The 19,705-nt window shown below is 36.7% G+C and overlaps 1 protein-coding gene across 4 annotated transcripts in view; it reads left to right on the top strand.

Moving 5' to 3' along the window:
* Positions 1 to 19,705, top strand: part of SHTN1 (shootin 1) — a 109,370-nt gene that overhangs the window by 30,532 nt on the left and 59,133 nt on the right. For all 4 annotated transcript variants that reach the window (XM_005225770.5, XM_003587898.6, XM_059882076.1 and 1 more), the window contains 3 exons: positions 12,011 to 12,105; positions 17,095 to 17,263; positions 19,259 to 19,356. In XM_005225770.5, coding sequence (XP_005225827.1) covers positions 12,011 to 12,105; positions 17,095 to 17,263; positions 19,259 to 19,356 — 362 coding nt within the window. The remainder of the gene's footprint in view (positions 1 to 12,010; positions 12,106 to 17,094; positions 17,264 to 19,258; positions 19,357 to 19,705) is intronic.

Genomic DNA, 19,705 nt, shown 5'->3' with positions numbered 1-19,705 from the left:
TGCCACGGTAGTCAGGTTGTTTGATTATATCATAAAGGGTTGACTTGGTAACTACACTAAAAACCATTTCAACATTTATTCTTGCTGGAGGTAAAGCAGCTATAAAAATGCAGCAGGATAGTTAAGTTTCAGTAGCTAGTTTATTTCAGGTGTCTGGCTGTAACAAGGAAAACCGAAAGGGGATATTGTTGACAATAACCTGTCTTTGGTGGCCAGTATGCTATGACTGGCTTACTGTCATAGTATGCCATAGGTAAAAATATTTTTTTATCTGTGAATGTGTGGATGGCAGTTGTTCAGGACTTCCTCCTTCCCTAATAGAGGATTAATGGGAATTTCTTACACTCAAACTGACACTGAGTTACAGCTGAAAGAGTTATACCATTGACATTTTTGAAAGTTAATGTATTTGAATTAGTTGTTGATATTGGGTTGGCCTACTGTGTGCAGTGGGAATAGTTCAAGTTCTTGTGATTGGAGTTATCATAAAATGTTTTGGTCCAGGTAGATAGTAGAGATTTTACCTTTTGCATTATGCAAAAATGGAAGCAAATTTCTACCAAATCAACTTACCTTTTTTCCTTTTAAGAAATTTTAAATATTATCTTTTAAAAAACTTTATTTTACACTTTATTTACTTAATTTTTATCGTGTTGGAGTATAACTGATTAACAGTTGTGATAGTTTCAGGTGAACAGCAAAGGGACACAACCATATATGTGTGTGTGTGTGTATATGTGTGTGTGTGTGTCCATTCTCCCCCAACTCCCCTTGTATCCAGGCTGCCACGTAACATTGAACAGAGTTCCACATGCTATGCAGTAGGTCCTTATTGATTGTTCATTTAAATATAGCAGTGTGTACATGTCCATCCCAAACTCCCTAACTATCCAACCCCCGACCAGCAAAGCTCCTTGTCTAAGTCTGTGAGGGTCTCTTTTTGTTTTGTAAGTAAGTTCATTTGTATCTTTTTTTTTTTAGACAAAGAAGGAAAGATATTGTACGACATCCTTATTTTTTTTAATATAAATTTATTTATTTTAATTGGAGGCTAATTACTTTACAATATTGTATTGGTTTTGCCATACATTGACATGAATCCACCACGGGTGTACATGTGTTCCCCATCCTAAACCCCGCTCCTACCTCCCTCACCATCCCATCCCTCTGGGTCATCCCAATGCACCAGCCCCAAGCATCCTATATCATGCATCAAACCTGGACTGGCGATTTGTTTCACATATGATAATATACATGTTTCAATGCCATTCCCCCAAATCATCCCACCCTCACCCTCTCCCACAGAGTCCAAAAGACTTCTGTACATCTGTGTCTCTTTTGCTGTCTTGCCTACAGGGTTATCATTACCATCTTTCTAAATTCCATATATATGCATTATACTGTATTGGTGTTTTTCTTTCTGGCTTACTTCACTCTGTATAATCGGCTCCAGTTTCATCCACCTCATTAGAACTGATTCAAATGTATTCTTTTTAATGACTGAGTAATACTCCATGTGTATATGTACCACAGATTTCTTATCCATTCATCTACTGAAGGACATCTAGGTTGCTTCCATGTCCTGGCTATTATAAACAGTGCTGTGATGAACATTGGGGTACATGTGTCTCTTTCAATTCTGGTTTCCTCAGTGTGTATGCCCAATAGTGGGATTGCTGGGTCGTATGGCAGTTCTATTTCCAGTTTTTTAAGGAATCTCCTTACTAGTATTAGTAAGTACTAGTTTGCATTCCCACCAACAGTGTAAGAGGATTTCCTTTTCTCCACACCCTCTCCAGCATTTATTGCTTGTAGACTTTTGGATAGCAGCCATTCTGACCAGCGTGAGATGGTACCTCATTGTGGTTTTGATTTGCGTTTCTCTGATAATGAGTGATGTTGAGCATCTTTTCATGTGTTTGTTAGCCATCTGTATATCTTCTTTGGAGAAATGTCTATTTAGTACTTTGTCCCATTTTTTGATTGGGTTGTTTATTTTTCTGGAATTGAGCTGCAGGAGCTGCTTGTATATTTTTGAGATTAATTCTTTGTCAGTTGCTTTGTTTGCTGTTATTTTCTCCCATTCTAAAGCCTGTCTTTTCACCTTGCTTAGAGTTTGCTTGGTTGTGCAAAAGCTTTTAAGTTTAATTAGGTCCCATTTGTTTATTTTTGCTTTTATTTCCATTATTCTGGGATGGGCGTCATAGAGAATCCTGCTGTGATTTATGTCAGAGAGTGTTTTGCCTATGTTTTCCTCTAGGAGTTTTATAGTTTCTGGTCTTACATTTAGATCTTTAATCTGTTTTGAGTTTATTTTTGTGTATGGTGTTAGAAAGTGTTCTAGTTTCATTCTTTTACAAGTGGTTGACCAGTTTTCCCAGCACCACTTGTTAAAGACATTGTCTTTTCTCCACTGTATATTCTTGCCCTCTTTGTCAAAGATAAGGTGTCTGTAGGTGTGTGGATTTATCTCTGGGCTTTCTATTTTGTTCCATTGATCTATATTTCTGTCTTTGTGCCAGTATCATACTGTCTTGTTAACTGTGGCTTTGTAGTAGAGTCTGAAGTCAGGCAGGTTGATTCCTCCAGTTCCATTCTTCTTTCTCAAGATTGCTTTGGCTATTTGAGGTTTTTTTGTATTTTCGTACAAATTGTGAAATTATTTGTCCTAGCTCTGTGAAAAATACCCTTGGTAGCTTGATAGGGATTGCATTGAATCTATAGATTGCTTTGGATAATATACTCATTTTCACTATATTTATTCTTCCAATCCATGAACATGGTATATTTCTCCATCTATTAGAGTCCTTTTTGATTTCTTTCACCAGTGTTTTATAGTTTTCTATATATAGGTCTTTTGTTTCTTTAGGTAGATATATTCCTAAGTATTTTATTCTTTTTATTGCAATGGTGAATGGAATTGTTTCCTTAATTTCTCTTTCTATCTTCTCATTATTAGGTATAGGAATGCAAGGGATTTCTATGTGTTCATTTTATATCCTGCAACTTTACTATATTCATTGATTAGCTCTAGTAATTTTCTGATGGAGTCTTTAGGGTTTTCATGATCCTCTATGTAGAGGATCATGTCATCTGCAAACAGTGAGACTTTTACTTCTTTTCCAGTCTGGATTCCTTTTATTTCTTTTTCTGCTCTGATTGCTGTGGCTAAAACTTCCAAAACTATGTTGAATAGTAGTGGTGAGTGGGCACCCTTGTCGTGTTCCTGACTTTAGAGGAAATGCTTTCAATTTTTCACCATTGAGGATAATGTTTGCTGTGGGTTTGTCATATATAGCTTTTATTATGTTAGGTATGTTCCTTCTATTCCTGCTTTCTGGAGAGTTTTTATCATAAATGGATGTTGAATTTTGTCAAAAGCTTTCTCAGCATCTATTGAGATAATCATATGGATTTTATTTTTCAATTTGTTAATGTGGTGTATTACATTGATTGATTTGCGGACATTGAAGAATCCTTGCATCCCTGGGATAAAGCCCACTTGGTCATGATGCATGATCTTTTTAATGTGTTGTTGGATTCTGTTTGCTAGAATTTTGTTAAGGATTTTTGCGTCTATGTTCATCAGATATTGGCCTGTAGTTTTCTTTTTTTGTGGCATCTTTGTCAGGTTTTGGTATTAGGGTGATGGTGGCCTCATAGAATGAGTTTGGAAATTTACCTTCCTCTGCAATTTTCTGGAAGAGTTTGAGTAGGATAGGTGTTAGCTCTTCTCTAAATTTTTGGTAGAATTTAGCTGTGAAGCCATCTGGTCCCAGGCTTTTGTTTGCTGGAAGATTTCTGATTACAGTTTCAATTTCCATGCTTGTGATGGGTCTGTTAAGATTTTCTGTTTTTTCCTGGTTCAGTTTTGGAAAGTTGTACTTTTCTAAGAATTTGTCCATTTCTTCCAAGTTGTCCATTTTATTGGCATATAGTTGCTGATAGTAGTCTCTTATGATCCTTTGTATTTCTGTGTTGTCTGTTGTGATCTCTCCATTTTCATTTCTAATTTTATGGATTTGATTTTTCTCCCTTTGTTTCCTGATGAGTCTGGCTAATGGTTTGTCAATTTTATTTATCTTCTCAAAGAACTAGCTTTTGGCTTTGTTGATTTTTGCTATGGTCTCTTTTGTTTCTTTTGCATTTATTTCTGCCCTAATTTTTAAGATTTCTTTCCTTCTGCTAACCCTGGGGTTCTTCATTTCTTCCTTTTCTAGTTGCTTTAGGTGTAGAGTTAGGTTATTTATTTGACTTTTTTCTTGTTTCTTGAGGTATGCCTGTATTGCTATGAACTTTCCCCTTAGCACTGCTTTTACAGTGTCCCACAGGTTTTGGGTTGTTGTGTTTTCATTTTCATTCATTTCTATGCATTTTTTGATTTCTTCTGTGATTTGTTGGTTATTCAGCAGCGTGTTGTTCAGCCTCCATATGTTGGAATTTTTAATAGTTTTTCTCCTGTAATTGAGATCTAATCTTACTGCAGTGTGGTCAGAAAAGATGCTTGGAATGATTTCAGTTTTTTTGAATTAAAAAAAAATCCACAGTCCAGGATGTGATCTATCCTGGAGAAGGTTCCGTGTGTGCTTGAGAAAAAGGTGAAATTCATTATTTTGGGGTGAAATGTCCTATAGATATCAATTAGGTCTAACTGGTCTGTTGTGTCATTTACAGTTTGTGTTTCCATGTTAATTTTCTGTTTAGTTGATCTATCCATAGGTGTGAGTGGGGTATTAAAATCTCCCACTATTATTCTGTTGTTGTTAATTTCCCCTTTCATACTTGTTAGCATTTGTCTTACATATTGTGGTGCTCCTATGTTGGGTGCATATATATTTATAATTGTTATATTTTCTTCTTGGATTGATCCTTTGATTATTATGTAGTGTCCTTCTTTGTTTCTTTTCACAGCCTTTGTTTTAAAGTCTATTTTGTCTGATATGAGTATTGCTACTCCTGCTTTCTTTTGGTCTCTATCTGTGTGGAATATCTTTTTCCAGCACTTCACTTTCAGTCTGTATGTGTCCCTTGTTTCTAGATGGGTCTCTTGTAGACAGCATATTTAGGGGTCTTGTTTCGTATCCATTCAACCAGTCTTTGTCTTTTGGTTGGGGCATTCAACCCATTTACATTTAAGGTAATTATTGATAAGTATGATCCCATTGCCATTTACTTTATTGTTTTGGGTTTGAGTTTATACATCCTTTCTGTGTTTCCTGTCTAGAGAAGATCCTTTAGCATTTGTTAGAGAGCTGGTTTGGTGGTGCTAAATTCTCTCAGCTTTTGCTTATCTGTAAAGCTTTTGATTTCTCCTTCATATTTGAATGAGATCCTTGCTGGGTACAGTAATCTGGGCTGTAGGTTATTTTCTTTCATCACTTTAAGTATGTCCTGCCATTTCTTCCTGGCCTGAAGAGTTTCTATTGAAAGATCAGCTGTTATCCTTATGGGAATCCCCTTGTGTGTTATTTGTTGTTTTTCCCTTGCTTCTTTTAATATTTGTTCTTTGTGTTTGATCTTTGTTAATTTGATTAACATGTGTCTTGGGATGTTTCGCCTTGGGTTTATCCTGTTTGGGACTCTCTGGGTTTCTTGGACTTGGGTGATTATTTCCTTCCCCATTTTAGGGAAGTTTTCAAGTATTTTCTCATGGTCTTTCTTTTTGTCTTCTTCTGGGACTCCTATGATTCAAATGTTGTGGCTTTTAACATTGTCCCAGAGGTCTCTGAGATTGTCTTCATTTCTTTTAATTTGTTTTTCTTTTTTCCTCTCTGTTTCATTTATTTCTACCATTCTATCTTCTACCTCACTTATCCTATCTTCTGCCTCCGTTATTCTACTGTTGGTTCCCTCCGGAGTGTTTTTGATCTCATTTATTGCATTATTCATTATATATTGACTCTTTTTTATTTCTTCTAGGTCCTTGTTAAACATTTCTTGCATCTTCTCAATCCTTGTCTCCAGGCTATTTATCTGTAACTCCATTTTGTTTTCAAGATTTTAGATCATTTTCACTATCATTATTCAGAATTCTTTATCAGGTAGATTCCCTATCTCTTCCTCTTTTGTTTGGTTTGGTGGGCATTTATCCTGTGGGTATTTCTCTGCCTTTTCATCTTGTTTATATTGCTGTGTTTGGGGTGGCCTTTCCGTATTCTGGCAGTTTGTGGTTCCTCTTTATTGTGGACGTTTCCTCGCTGTGGGTGGGGTTGGACAGGTGGCTTGTCAAGGTTTCCTGGTTAGGGAAGCTTATGTAAGTGTTCTGGTGGGTGGAGCTGGATTTCTTCTCTCTGGAGTGCCATGAAGTGTCCAGTAATGAGTTATGAGATGTCAGTGGGTTTGGAGTGACTTTGGGCAGCCTGTATATTGAAGCTCAGGGCTGTGTTCCTGTGTTGCTGGAGAATTTGCATGGTATGTCTTGCTCTGGAACTTGTTGGCCCTTGGGTGGTGCTTGGTTTCAGTGTAGGTGTAGAGGCGTTTGATGAGCTCCTACCGATTAATGTTCCCTGGAGTCAGGAGTTCTTTGGTGTTCTCAGGGTTTGGACTTAAGCCTCCTGACTCTGGTTTTCAGTCTTATTCTTACAGTAGCCTCGAGACTTCTCCATCTCCTTTCGAAGACAATGGGCTGCTTTTCTGGGTGCCTGATGTCCTCTGCCAGCATTCAGAAGTTGTTTTGTGGAACTTACTCAGTGTTCAAATGTTCTTTTGATGGATTTGTCGGGGAGAAAGTGGTCTCCCTGTCCTATTCCTCTGCCGTCTTAGGATTGCCCCTATAACATCCTTATATGTAGAATCTAAAAAGAAAATAATTACCTTTAGAGTAACATGTAAACTTTGCTTTCATCTACCATTTCTCTTTTCCCTTTCTCTTCCTCTAAATATCTTTGATAGTTTAAAAAATTTGCATTTCTCTTTATGAACAACTCAGAGCCTGAAAGAATTCACCTTTATTATTGTATTCATTGAGTTTTTACCTTTACTGCATCAGCCTAGTTTACATTTGGATGGCAGGAAGACAGAGTATTGACTCTTCACTCAGTCTGAAAAGAACAGAAAATGAAAACTAAGAAAACTTTATCTGTTAAAAAACTGTGCCTGAGATAAACGGTTCATGACTTTAGAACAGAGGGTGGCAATTCAGATTTGGAAGGGAATGAGGCAGTTTTCACCAGTGAGAAACACCATTTGCTGTGAATCCCTGTATGCCCCGAGCAATTAATTTCTGCACTAGTAAAAGTGAAATAAATGACCGTACCTTGTAGGCTGTTTGAGGATTAAATGAGATAACCCATGTAAAAAGTGCTGAACACAGGGCTTGGCACTACACTCTGTAAACACTAGTTGTTGCTACTACCATCATCTCATTTACTGTGCCATCCAGGGCCCCTTCAGTACTGAGTTCATATCATTTACCCTCCATGAATAAGTTTCGGGACACAGTCTCCACATTTGGACAGCACCAGGGGAGGTTTTCATTTGGTACAAAATTGAAATCTGCCTCCCTGTAATGTTTCCCTACTAGTTCTAGTTCTCTTAGTGTAGGAAGAACAGCCAAATGAGTGTGAGAAAAAGCTTTGTTAGACTGTCGGGATCAACTCTTCCTAGCCTGGCATACTTTTCCTAGCTGGTTTTGCCCATATTTCCCTGTGATTCTTGGCTCTCTACCAGCTCTTCCCGAGTCTATCTCTTGTCTTTCTGGACAAAGTACACCACTGCTGAGCAAAGCCATGTTCCCTGGAAAGACAGATGGAAGTAAAGGTGAAGTTCCTTCATGTCTTTTAGGCCACTCAGCATTAGATCCTTTGCTCTCTTTTAGGGCCTACCAATTTTCCTGCATACCTGCTAGCTTTCATGATTGTTTTCTCACTACATGAAAACCTTTCTAAGTAATCCAGTACTGCAGGAGAATTTATAGTATGTTTGCCATGTATACATTAGAGATATCCTGCCTCTAAAGATTGCTGAGAATGGGCTGAATGGAGAGGAATTTTGCTCAGAAAGCAGCACCCTGGGTGGGATGGCACTTTTTAAATATGAGCAATTAGAAAAGAACATAGACAATTGGAGTCCTCTAGACATAGCTTTGGCTGGCCTTTACCAGTTAGAACTCTGTAATCTGGGATATGTTCCTTAACTTCTCCAGGCCTCGGTGTTCTCAAATACAAGAACTGCTCTGGTAATGCCTACCTCGTAAGATTGTTGTGAGGATCTTTGAGCAGACACATGTGAAGGGCTCAGCACACAATAGACACATTGTTGGCCCGATAAACGGTGATAGTGGTTGTTTCCTAAGCCATTCTGTGCTACGGGGAACATTCCTCTGAGAGGGGTGTTCACATGTGAACCTAGGCCTGAGACGGTTTCAGTCATCAGACACACACGGACATGAATACCTACTTTTGTACGTAGCATTGTGCTGGGTGTAAGAGAGTCAGCCATGAATGAAGAATTTTTCTGCCCTGATGCTCACTCAGTGGAAGACAAAGCAAATTAAAAGAACCCCAGTGCCCCTACAGTGTGATACATTCTATGATGGCAAGTGTATGAGCATGTTTTGGGGTCACAGAACAGGAGAGACAGACTTTGCTAATTCGACTAGACTGATAGAAGCAGCAGTTGATACTCTTTCAGGTTATACTTCTGAATTCTGAGAGTCATTAAGAAAAACGTTTATTATGGAAAGTGTCAAGCTTGTACAAAAGTAAAAAATATATAATGAACCGTCCCCGCCATGCACCTACCACACAGCTTCAAAAGTTGTCAGTTTGTGTCCAGTCTTGTCTTCTTCTGTACATTCATACACCTATTCTTACTGACCTCAGATTATTTTGAAACTAATTCCAGTCATCATATCATTTGATCTGTAAATATTTCAGTATGTATTTCTAAAATACTAGGATTTTTAAAAAACACAGCTGCAGTAGGGTCATTTTATTTAAAGTTCATCTTTTTTCTTTTTTAAACCTTTTTGTCATCCAAATTATAGGTGTTTTAGGTATAGCACTGGGTCATGGATTGTGGATATTATGAGGAAAGCCTGAATTTAGGGCTATAGGCAAATCATTATATGGACAGTTAAACTTTTAAAAAAATTTTATCATTTGAAAGTAAATAAATTTATATATTAAAAAAAAATTTCTGGGACTTCCCTGGCATCCATTGGTTAAGACTCCATACTTCCACTGCAGGGGGCACTGGTTGGATCCCTGGTTGAGGGACTAGGATCCCACGTGCCACACAGTGCCACACAAAAAATAATTTGTTTCATGTCAGGTGACCTGACTTTTGGTTTTGGAAATTGGATCATCCTTTGTAAAGATACAAATGCCCTTTGAAATATGCTCCTCTCTTTTGGATCTAGAAAGTTTGTAAGTAGGTTTCTCTGGTGTCAGCTTAGCATTGGGATAATTTTTTAAATTGAAAATTAAAGCACAGTTTAAGTTTTCCACTGTTCCCTCTTATAAGAAGAAATAAAAACCTACCTGATGGAGTATACTGGATCAGAACTGGAGAAAATGTGGACTAGCTTTGCCCAGCTAAGTTTATCAAGTTAAATTACAGGGCAACTTTTTACAAAATGTTTAGAAAATAAGTATTGTTGTTGTTTTCCTCTCTTTACTGGGGCTAAACGTTTCTAGTGTGGGGCTAAACCTTTCTAGTGTGAAATGATTTTTCTTACTCTTTTATGAGCAAGAATATTATTGAATAAAAAGTCAAATTCCTATGAAAAATGCAGAGTGTTTATGTTTTTGTTATGATAGAAATACCAGATTGTGGTAGAAGGTGTCAAGTAGTTAAGGCTAAAAATTTGAAGTAATATTTGATGTTGTAAAAATTGTGTGGGTGTCTTTTCTCTTTCCTTCACAGTTTTGAAGAACCTACCTTGTAAACATAGTGATAAAATGCCAGGAATATTAGGACTTTAAGGAAATAATAGAGCCTATTATTTAAACTACAATATAAAAGGCAATTATATTGATGAAGAGCTACATGGTCTTTGTGTGTGTGAATAAACTTGGCCTGTGTTCAGCTTCTATTTGTTCTTCTGGCATAAACACATATTGTGTGTGATTCCAGTTTAATGGGGACCCGTTTGTATGCCAAGCAGCTGCATTTTAGGACCTATTGCGTGATTTCATAGCTCTCTGAAAATTGGTTCTATTCAGAACAAGAGATAGAAGAGGAGAAGGGGGGGTGCTGTGGGGGGGGGGTGGGGGAGAGCTTCAACACACAATCATTTCTTTTCAATTGGAGCCAGAAAGGTTGATGACAACATGACCATTGTGTTATAATGATAAGACCGCTACGGCATCTGTACCTCTCATCAAGGCTTTCACACAGCAGCAGATACAGTTTAATTCACTGCTCTGTCAGCAGTGCCGATACCATTATGCCGTCTGTCTCCACAGTTATAATCACTGTCCTCTGAGAAATGCAGTTGAAATGATCTTGAGCAGTCAAAGAAACTCTCAATTAAGGCTGCCACTTCCAATGTGTCAGATTGTGTCTTATGCACTTGGTACAATTTTCACTTCCAATCCTGTTTATTTACAATGTCTACCAGTAATTACGCTTAACGTGTCATTTAGTGAGGGGGGCCCCTGCCAAGCCGATTGTTGGGTGCTGCTGTACCATTGAGGGGGAGTTTCTCGAAGTCAATGCCATCAGCAGCTTTTAGGCCCTGATGGGATGCAGTAGTAATGTTGATAATGCAAGTATCGTGCTCATCAAGTCATAATTAGATGCCACTCAAATGTGCCACTTGTAATAACAGTGTTGATTCATGTTTTTCTCGGTGACTGCAACTACTAATTAGTTAAGTGGTTTTTGGTTGGCCTGCATTTGCTGCGGATCATTATTACTCCTGAAAAAATGTCAAGGTTAGAGATGTTTCTGGCCATTTAGTGCTGCTTTATGAATTTGAATATTAACATAATAAGAACTTTGGATGGACTTAGGAAGTAATACATTTTTGTATTTAATTTGGAGAGAAATTTTTTCCCCTGAGTTTAATCATAATTGCAGGTTAATTAAGCTTAAATGAAGCAAAAGTAATCTGTCTTTGTGTTATGTGAGCCCAGTGCTTTTTCCCTAACTTTGTTGGGTTTCACGTTTCTGTACCCTTAATTTTTCTTTTTTTTTGTAAGCCAAACAAATATCAATAAATATACATGTCTACAGTTAAGTTTGAGGTTCTGAGCATTTTCTTTTCAACTAGAATTATGGGTGAAAGGATTTGGCATTTTTCTTACTTGATCTACAAAGTATAACTCAAGTTTTAAATTATTTTATACTTTTGAATCTCATTTATATAAACCAGATACCAAAAAGTCTGAGAATTGCTGTTTTTGAAACATTGGTTAAACATCGAGTTTGTTGTTTTTTTTAATCTTCCTGACAGTCTGTGATGTGAGAAGCAATTTGTTACCATCAATTTTTATCATCACTTAGTGCAAAAATCTTCTTGCTATAGTTTTCTGCCCTGGAGTTTATGAAATACTTTGTCAGTAATAAAGACTACTATTGAAATACTCAATTTAGTTAAGCTGTCACATTGTTATTCTAGTTATGAGATCAATATGTAAGATTTATTTTTAAACATTTCTCTTTAGCTGGTTTTCCTGAATAGATGCATAAGTTATATTCTGCTAAGAAAAGGAAATTATATTTGCCACTTTTAATTTATGAGAGGTTCTTTTGTTTAAATTAGCAGACATGTCTATAGTTATATAGACAGCTACATAGAAAAGAGACTCAAAAAAATTCTCAGTAGCTTTCCTAAAATGTGTGTAATAGCCATAAAAGTTCTTTGTTGTCTTTTTTCTTTTTACATTCAAATATTAGCTAAGATTTAATCAGAGCAGCATCTTCAACATTTTTTTTTTCCGTGATAGCTAAAGGTCTGGCCAGCTAAAGAATTACAGTATTCTTAATCATGGGACAAGATGTGTGGGCTTCTGGAATAGCTGACTAACTCTGAATGCTAAGACTTTTTCCCCCTCATTCCTAGTTTCTCACATGGTTATAGAGGAAGTGAATTTTATGCAGAACCATCTTGAAATAGAGAAGACTTGTCGAGAAAGTGCTGAAGCTTTGGCAACAAAGGTGAGACATTTCATATAAAGGAATTCTACCTGAGCTTTTAAAGTTCAACTTGCTTTTCTGCATAGTGACCTCTATTTTCTTCTGCTTTTCTAGCTCTCTAATCAATTGATTCTGATCCTCATCAGAGGTCTCAGAATCCTGAAATGTGATTATGCAAATATCTGTCTTAATGCCAAGATTCTTTTGATTATAAAAAAAAGTGTTTGTATGTGTGTATCTCAGTATTTCTATGTGTTTTTTGCCTATGAAAATGGTCCCAGAGTGGCTGGTTGAACTTGACTTGCCTGATGTCTGTGCATTTGGTTAAAATGCTAACCAAGTTTAAAACTAACTGAAAGTGACATAAAAGAGCAATGAGTGTTTTCTGTTTGAATCAGATGAAAAAGTCAGCCTCAGACTGTACATTTCAGGTGATTATTTGTGAAAGCAGAGTGAAGGCATGCTAAAGGTGACCTCCAGTGCTCCACTGATTGCTTCTAGCTGATGAATTTACCAAGTGTGTAATTTTCTATATTCTATCTCATCAGAAGTACATTATTGTTAAGGAATATTTTTATCTCTGTCTTACGTGTTTTGGGTTGGGCAAAATGCATCTGAACCACTTCATCAGAAAATGGATTACAGCAATTTTCAGCCAGATTTCATTAGTGATGCTGGTTTTGTTTTTTGCCCTCTCCACTGTCACCTACCTCCATAGTGTTCCTTTGGGTGCTCCAGAAATTCTATACATCAGACAGTCAATCGGTCAATTTAATCTATGTGCATTAGCATTGTGCTTGCTAGAGGTATTTGCTTAATTGTTTGCATAACGACACTACATTAGAATTCATAAGATATGCAGGCAGAACCTAAATAAGTATATTAATGTGTGTATATGGCTTCTCTTCCATTATTTGTCCAAAGAATCTATAGCAATAGTGGCTGTTGCTTTAAAAAGAATGAAAACATGGAGGTTCTATTCTGTATATCACTAGTGTTCACAAGTTCATAATACTGTTTGAATTTCTTTTCCTTTTCTTCTTTTGGGCCAAGTAGGAAAAATGTATGTGGAGCATACTAGCTGTTCTAAATCTTATAGCAGCTAAGGATAGTTTCTGTATTTTCTCTTGTTTTTAACAAGTATTCCTGTTGCTATAGTACATCCAAAGTGAGAACCCTATCTCTCAGGATTGGCAGTTTATGGAAAACAATGGTTTGGGAGGGAGTATATACAGGTTTTATTACCAGTTACATAATTTTGGACATACGTGACTTTGACCAGGTTAATTCTGTTCCCTAGATGGCTGTTGTTTCATCTTAAATGACAGGATAACCTTGAATTAGGACCAAAGTGAAAATGGGACAGACTTTGTTTATGATGACTTTAATCATTGGTCCCCTTAAAAATTATTTTATTGTTTTCCCCCCTTTTGTATTTAAGTTGATTTTGAGTGGAAGAATTCACGCATCTAACCTGCAATTATCATGTCATAATTTTCAAGGTAGACCAGGATTGATTTCTTAAGAATACCCAGACCCACTGCTCTAGGAATATGGCCCAGGCGTGGGAATGTTGACAAAGTTGCCAGGTGACTGTATAGTCGTCCTTGGCTATGACAATGTGTTACTAATCTCTGGGGTCATTTTTACGGTTTAGTGTTGATAATAGGACCCTTAATGTAGAGTTTGTCTTCTTAAGAAGCCCTTTTGAAAATGGACAAATGGTTTGTTTTTGAGGGTACAGTGTACTTTAGGATACAGTGTATGTGGACTTTAGAATAAAAAACCAAAAAAATCTATTCGATTAAATGCTATCAATATGCTCAATCGATGTGAAAGAAGCTACAGCTTTGTATACAAAGTTTGGAAGCCTCGTTATATGTGTGATCAATAAATGAAAGTAACACATCCTGATTTAAGTATTAATTGTCATTTTTGAAAATAGTTTTCATTTTCTAAACAGCAAAGTTTCTGTAAGTTCTTATTTTTCTAAGTCTTTGCTCTCAAATTAAGGGCAAATAGAATGTTTAATTTTTATGATGCAATTTACATTATTTCCTTAGAAGCAAGTATGGATGCTTTGCCTTGCTGAAATGTGAAAGTTAAACCAATAGAATATAGACCAGTTATTTAAATTGTATGATCCAAGTCTGTTTAACATGCTTATTTTGTATCTTTAACTATCCATTAAACTGTGCTCTATATAAAAACCCTGTTTAAATTTGAATATAGCACAAGGTTCTGTTCCTGTAGGGTTATGAAAGGTTTATTTTTGCCTTCTAACTTAGAAGAGTTCTGAAACAGAAGTAGTGTGCGTTAACCTATATAACCTGATGGCTAATAACTGCAGTGACATTGCTTAGCTTAAGTTTGTGAATTCAGAGTTCTCAAAAATTTCTACTTCGTATGGTCATAAGACTTCATGTGTATAAATCTTGTATTTTCTTCTTTCAGAATATGAAAATGATGTTTCCAGAGAAGACTTTTGAAATTATGTTTGGCTTTTTTCTTGAGAAAGTAACTTTGTTGAATAGAGTAATGGTATTACAGCCAAATAGCTGGTAGATACTGGCGCCTGGTTTGATAGGAGCATTAAACTCTTTTGAGGGCAGAACTGTTAACTGTTACGTTATCAGATGTTACTTTGATGGTGGCCTGGAAAGTAATATGTTAAGCATCAGATGGCAAAAATGAGTATTTTCAGTTTTTCATGGGGAAAGGAACTTTGTATAGATAAATGCCTTGGTTGAAGAATACTAGCTTATAAATGATTTCTGGAGGAAAATTAGTAACAAAATAAATCTCTTTTGTTACTATTAGCTAATATTTGCTGAATTTTTACTGTAAGTCACTATGTTAAATGCTTTATATATAATATGTCATTTAATCTGCATATTATGGGATGGAAACTATTTTAATCCTTAGTAGCGAATGAGAAAACTGACACTGAAAGATTTTCTAGAGGCAGAGACAGAATTTGATTGCAGAGCTGTATTCTCAGCTCTGCTATAGTACTGCTGTTGCTAATTGTATAGAAATATATACCCAAGTACTGCATTCCTCCGTGTCAATTAGTCTTAGTATTGATGTACATTTGAATCACCTGGGAAGCCCTGAAGAAGTACTATGCTGGACTCTATTGCCAGAGATTTTTGGCCTGGTGGGAGGGCCTGCTTCCTCAGGCCAAATAATGGGAAGTTGTTTTTTTTTTTTTTTTTTTAACTCTACAGATTGTAATGTGCTGGATTGGGAACCGTTTGTTTATTAGGAGGCAGAATTACAAATTAGCTCTTGAGTTTTTCCACTCTTTTCTGAAATTGTTCTTTTTTCCCTGCATTCTGAAAAGATATCATCCTTTGAGAACTGACAATGATCCTTGAGCCTCTAGTGCCATGCTCTAGCATTCATGGTTCAAAGAAGCCACGACAGTGCTTACTTGAATTGTCCATCTGAAGGAAGAGAGATTGGGAAATCGTGGGTCTCTTATCATATTTCTGATCCTCTCCTGCAATATGGAGAGCTATAAGCTGGAGCTGTGTCTGGGGACTGGGAGTAAAAGTCTGTGCCTGATTCCTTGAATGGATCTCGCCAGCCTTCCCAGGAAGAATCCAGGGAAGGGTTCATAGCCATTCCTGAGTAATCCTTCCTGATTCCCCAGAGAGGTCAGGGAACCTCTTGTGTTCCAGACCTTGCTAGTGATATGGGCTGGGCTTTCCCTGAGAGAAATCCTGAGGGATCCTAATCATGATGAAAAATGAAGGACCAAAGCCAGACAAGTGCCATACTAAACATCTTATTCTGTTGTAAGGTTTACATAGAGAAGGGCCTTTAGCGTTCTGGTGAATTATTTCTATTTGTATTTATATTCAGTGTCAGTTATTAAACTCAGAACTTGTTTTGATGGCCAACAGCCCTTACTAAATGCAAGCACATTTCTCTATCTTACATTTTATACTAGAGAAAGCAATCTACTAAACACTTCCTACTTAAATAAGAGAAGATCTTTCATATTTTAGTCTTGGGAATAAAGCAAAATCATATTTTCCTTCAGTGGACTTTGGATCAAGTTTAGTCTTTGTGTGTGCTTTGTACTAACATTTATACGCACATGAATACAGGAGCTAAAGAAGGTAATGATAATTAATAACCAACTCATTTTTTACATCAAGGGCGTACTAAATACATCAATGAATTAGGTTTGCTTTATCTGCAATGACATAGAGATAATAGAAACATATCTTGAACTTTCTTCTATTGTGTATTATTAGAATTCTAGAAATAGACAGAAACACATTTTGAATTAGTTTAAGCAAGAAAAGCGGGAAAAAAGTAGGAGTTTGTTCAGAGGGATATTGGAGAATCCCATAGAATCCATGAGCTAGTAGCATTTTAGGAATGGACTGGAACCCTGTGGGAAACCCAGTGTCTGTTGCTTTTCTCTGTCTCTCTGCACTTGGGCTCCATTTTGGCCTTGCTGCTGACTGCCTTTCTCTACTCCTCGGTTGAGTAGTGTGATGTGGTTGCCAGTAGCTACTGTACATCCAGACACGTGGACAGGAGTTCCTGTCCAGGAGAACAGGAATTGCTTTGGGAGAACTTGGCTGTTCCAGAAATTATGTGGAACATGAAGAGGCAGTGGCAATGTCTCGAAAACAGGGAGTGCGGGACAAACATATAAAAGGTGTTCACAGCACAGCATCAAACCAAATAAAGTGTCTTAAATTAGGACTATTAATGACTGGATAAATTGAAATTCGATATAATCTATACTGGTGTTTTATCTTAATTTTTCTTGTATTAGTTATAACTAGCATTTTCACATGCTGTAAGGCACAGGTCTTACTTAATTAGTTTAATGTTAAAAAGTATAAACAAAATAATATTTAGTGACTCTTCTGTTTCATGCTGTGAATGTTGATGAATGTGTAGACAAAAAGACAATTTGACTGTTGTATAAAAACCCGAGACACTCATTTGCTATTAAAATAACTGTCTTTATATTTGCCTTAGTTAAATAAAGAAAATAAAGCATTGAAAAGAATCAGCATGTTATACATGGCCAAGCTGGGGCCAGATGTAATAACTGAGGAGATTAACATTGATGATGAAGATTCAGCGATGGACCCGGAGGATGTTGCCAAGACTTGCGTCTCAGTACAGTGTCAGAAGCAGATCAAAGGTAGGATTCCTGGCTTAATTATCGAACGTGGTTTTGACTCCTATTAGGATAATGCTTCTCAACCCTGGTTGCACATTGAAATTACATAAGGATTTCCATAAATACTGATGCCTGGGTCCTTTTTTGGAAAAAAGTCCTGATTCTTTGTCCCAGAGGGTAGTCTGGTTGAGAATCATGATGACTGTAGCTTTATGAGTTACTTTCTTGTTTGGGATTAGGTACTTTTGAAAGCGCCATCTTGACAGGAACAGTCAGTTAACCTATACATGTCTTAAGGATAGGACTGCGTATTAAGATATTTTTGTTAAAAGAAAGAAAGAATGAATAAAAATGTATTTAGCCAACACCCTCTATTAGTCTGTTGATTTCTCTGTTGAAATCTTTGGGAAGATACCTCCTGAAATTGCTTTGTCTCTGCCCTCTCAGAACTTCTTCTAAGACTCAGGCAGTGAGCTAGAAGCAATATGTAGTATTAAGCAACTATGTTGGTCCCCAAATAGTTCCAAAAGGCAAAACCACACAATACGTCTGTGAAGTGCACAGTAACTCTTTTAATAAAGAAGCACACACATATAGTTTAGGATGTAGGAAAACAGTCTGGGGCTTGGTAATTATTGGAGCATTTTAACTTACTGTATCTGTCAAGAATATTTGTTGGTTTGATAGATAAAACTTGGAAATATAAAGAAGAAAGTAAAAAGAAAGCCATTTTAACCCTGTGTGTGCTCAATTGCTAAGTCATATTCAACTCTTTGTGATGCCATGGACTGACCACAGCCCACCAGGCTTCTCTGTCCATGGGCTTTCCCAGGGAAGAATACTGGAGTGGGTTGCCATTTCGTCCTCCAAGGGATCTTCCTGACCCTGTAATCAAACCTGCGTCTCCTGCATCTCCTACCTTGGCAGGGAGATTCCTTAACCACTGAGCCACCTGGGAAGCCCCTCTTACCCTCTCACCTAAGAAAAAATTGTATTTATGTTGGCAGGAACCGGGAGAGGAAGTTTAAAGGCTTTCCTTTTGTTTCTATTTCTCCCTTCTGTTAGATCTTGAATAGTATGGTTTCTGATTCTTTTTCAAGATTAGTCTGGCAGTGGAGAAAGTGGTTTTGAAATAAGTCTCTTGAGAACCCCTTCATTAATCTGGGTTCATGTAAAAAGTTTGATTTAATTTACTAGTAAATAACCACATAGAGCATTTCTTATTGTCCTTGGAGAAGGGTAAGAAATTAAAAGCACTTAAAAGCTAAGTGGCAAAACTATGTGGGCCTGGGTATAAATTTAAGTACTGTGCTAGTCCATGTATTTTTTTTTTTTTTTTAACATTTGAGTGGTAGAAGTAACTTTAATATAACACCAGAAGCTTTTGCACTTATAGTGCCTAATATTTTCACTCTAGTAACAGTTTTCAGTTAATCTCAATAATATGAAATACGAAATAAATTAAGAAACAAAACACCCACAACTCTGGAGAGAAAATTATTAGAATTAACCCTTTTTCAAATAGGTTATATTTTGAGTCAGTTCAAATAATATTTAAGGGCTATAAATTGGCAGCACGTCAGGGTTTTTTCCTTTAAATCAAAATCTCCAAATTGTTAGCTGCCCCGTTTGTTTGTATTGCATTGTGACAAGAGCCCTTGGCCATTATAAAATAAAAAAGAAATTAGTACAATGCCTTAATTTGTTTTGCTAAAAGCTTAAAAAATCCTACTTCTAAAATGCCAGACAGTTTGTAGAATATAGGTTTGATACAATGCAGAGAAAACATAATCTAGTACATTTAACATAGAATGCCTGATAGAAAATTTAAGGAACATAGCTATATTAAGGGAGGGGAACAAGTGAAATTTCCATTGTCTTCTGCTGCTTCCTTTTCCTTCTAATTGTTGAAAACCTTTGACAGTAAACTGCTCATGGACTGGTATTTTCAATTCTTCTGACAAGATTGATTTCTTCTTTTAAAAATAAGTCTTTATTTTTTCTTTAAAAATGCAGAACTTCGAGATCAAATTGTATCTGTTCAGGAGGAAAAGAAGATATTAGCCATCGAACTGGAAAATCTCAAGAGCAGACTTGTAGAAGTAACAGAAGAAGTATGTATCTTAGGCCTGAAAGGCAGGACCTTTAGTGCTTTGAGATGCTTGGGGACAGGCTGCATCAAAACCTTGCTGTTGGAAGCTTATTTCTGACACGAGAACCATGTACTACCAATTTTAATCTTCTCTTGTCCCCACTATTCCAGACCTACAAAAAGGTATAGAAAATAAGATCTTAAGTATTCATGGGCCCACTCTGTAGCTCAAGAAATAATGCACTAAAATAGCATCGAAGTGTTTCCTGTTATCCCGCATGTTTCACTGTTTGCAGATTTGTGACAATGATACCTGCATCTGAAATCACACACTGTTGCTTCTGGTGAAGAATGATTTTGCTTCTCTAGTC

Source organism: Bos taurus, chromosome 26, assembly GCF_002263795.3.
Source record: "Bos taurus isolate L1 Dominette 01449 registration number 42190680 breed Hereford chromosome 26, ARS-UCD2.0, whole genome shotgun sequence".
NCBI classification, from domain to species: domain Eukaryota; kingdom Metazoa; phylum Chordata; class Mammalia; order Artiodactyla; family Bovidae; genus Bos; species Bos taurus.
The sequence above is the reverse complement of the archived record's forward strand: the minus strand, read 5'-3'. Positions and strand labels throughout refer to the sequence as shown.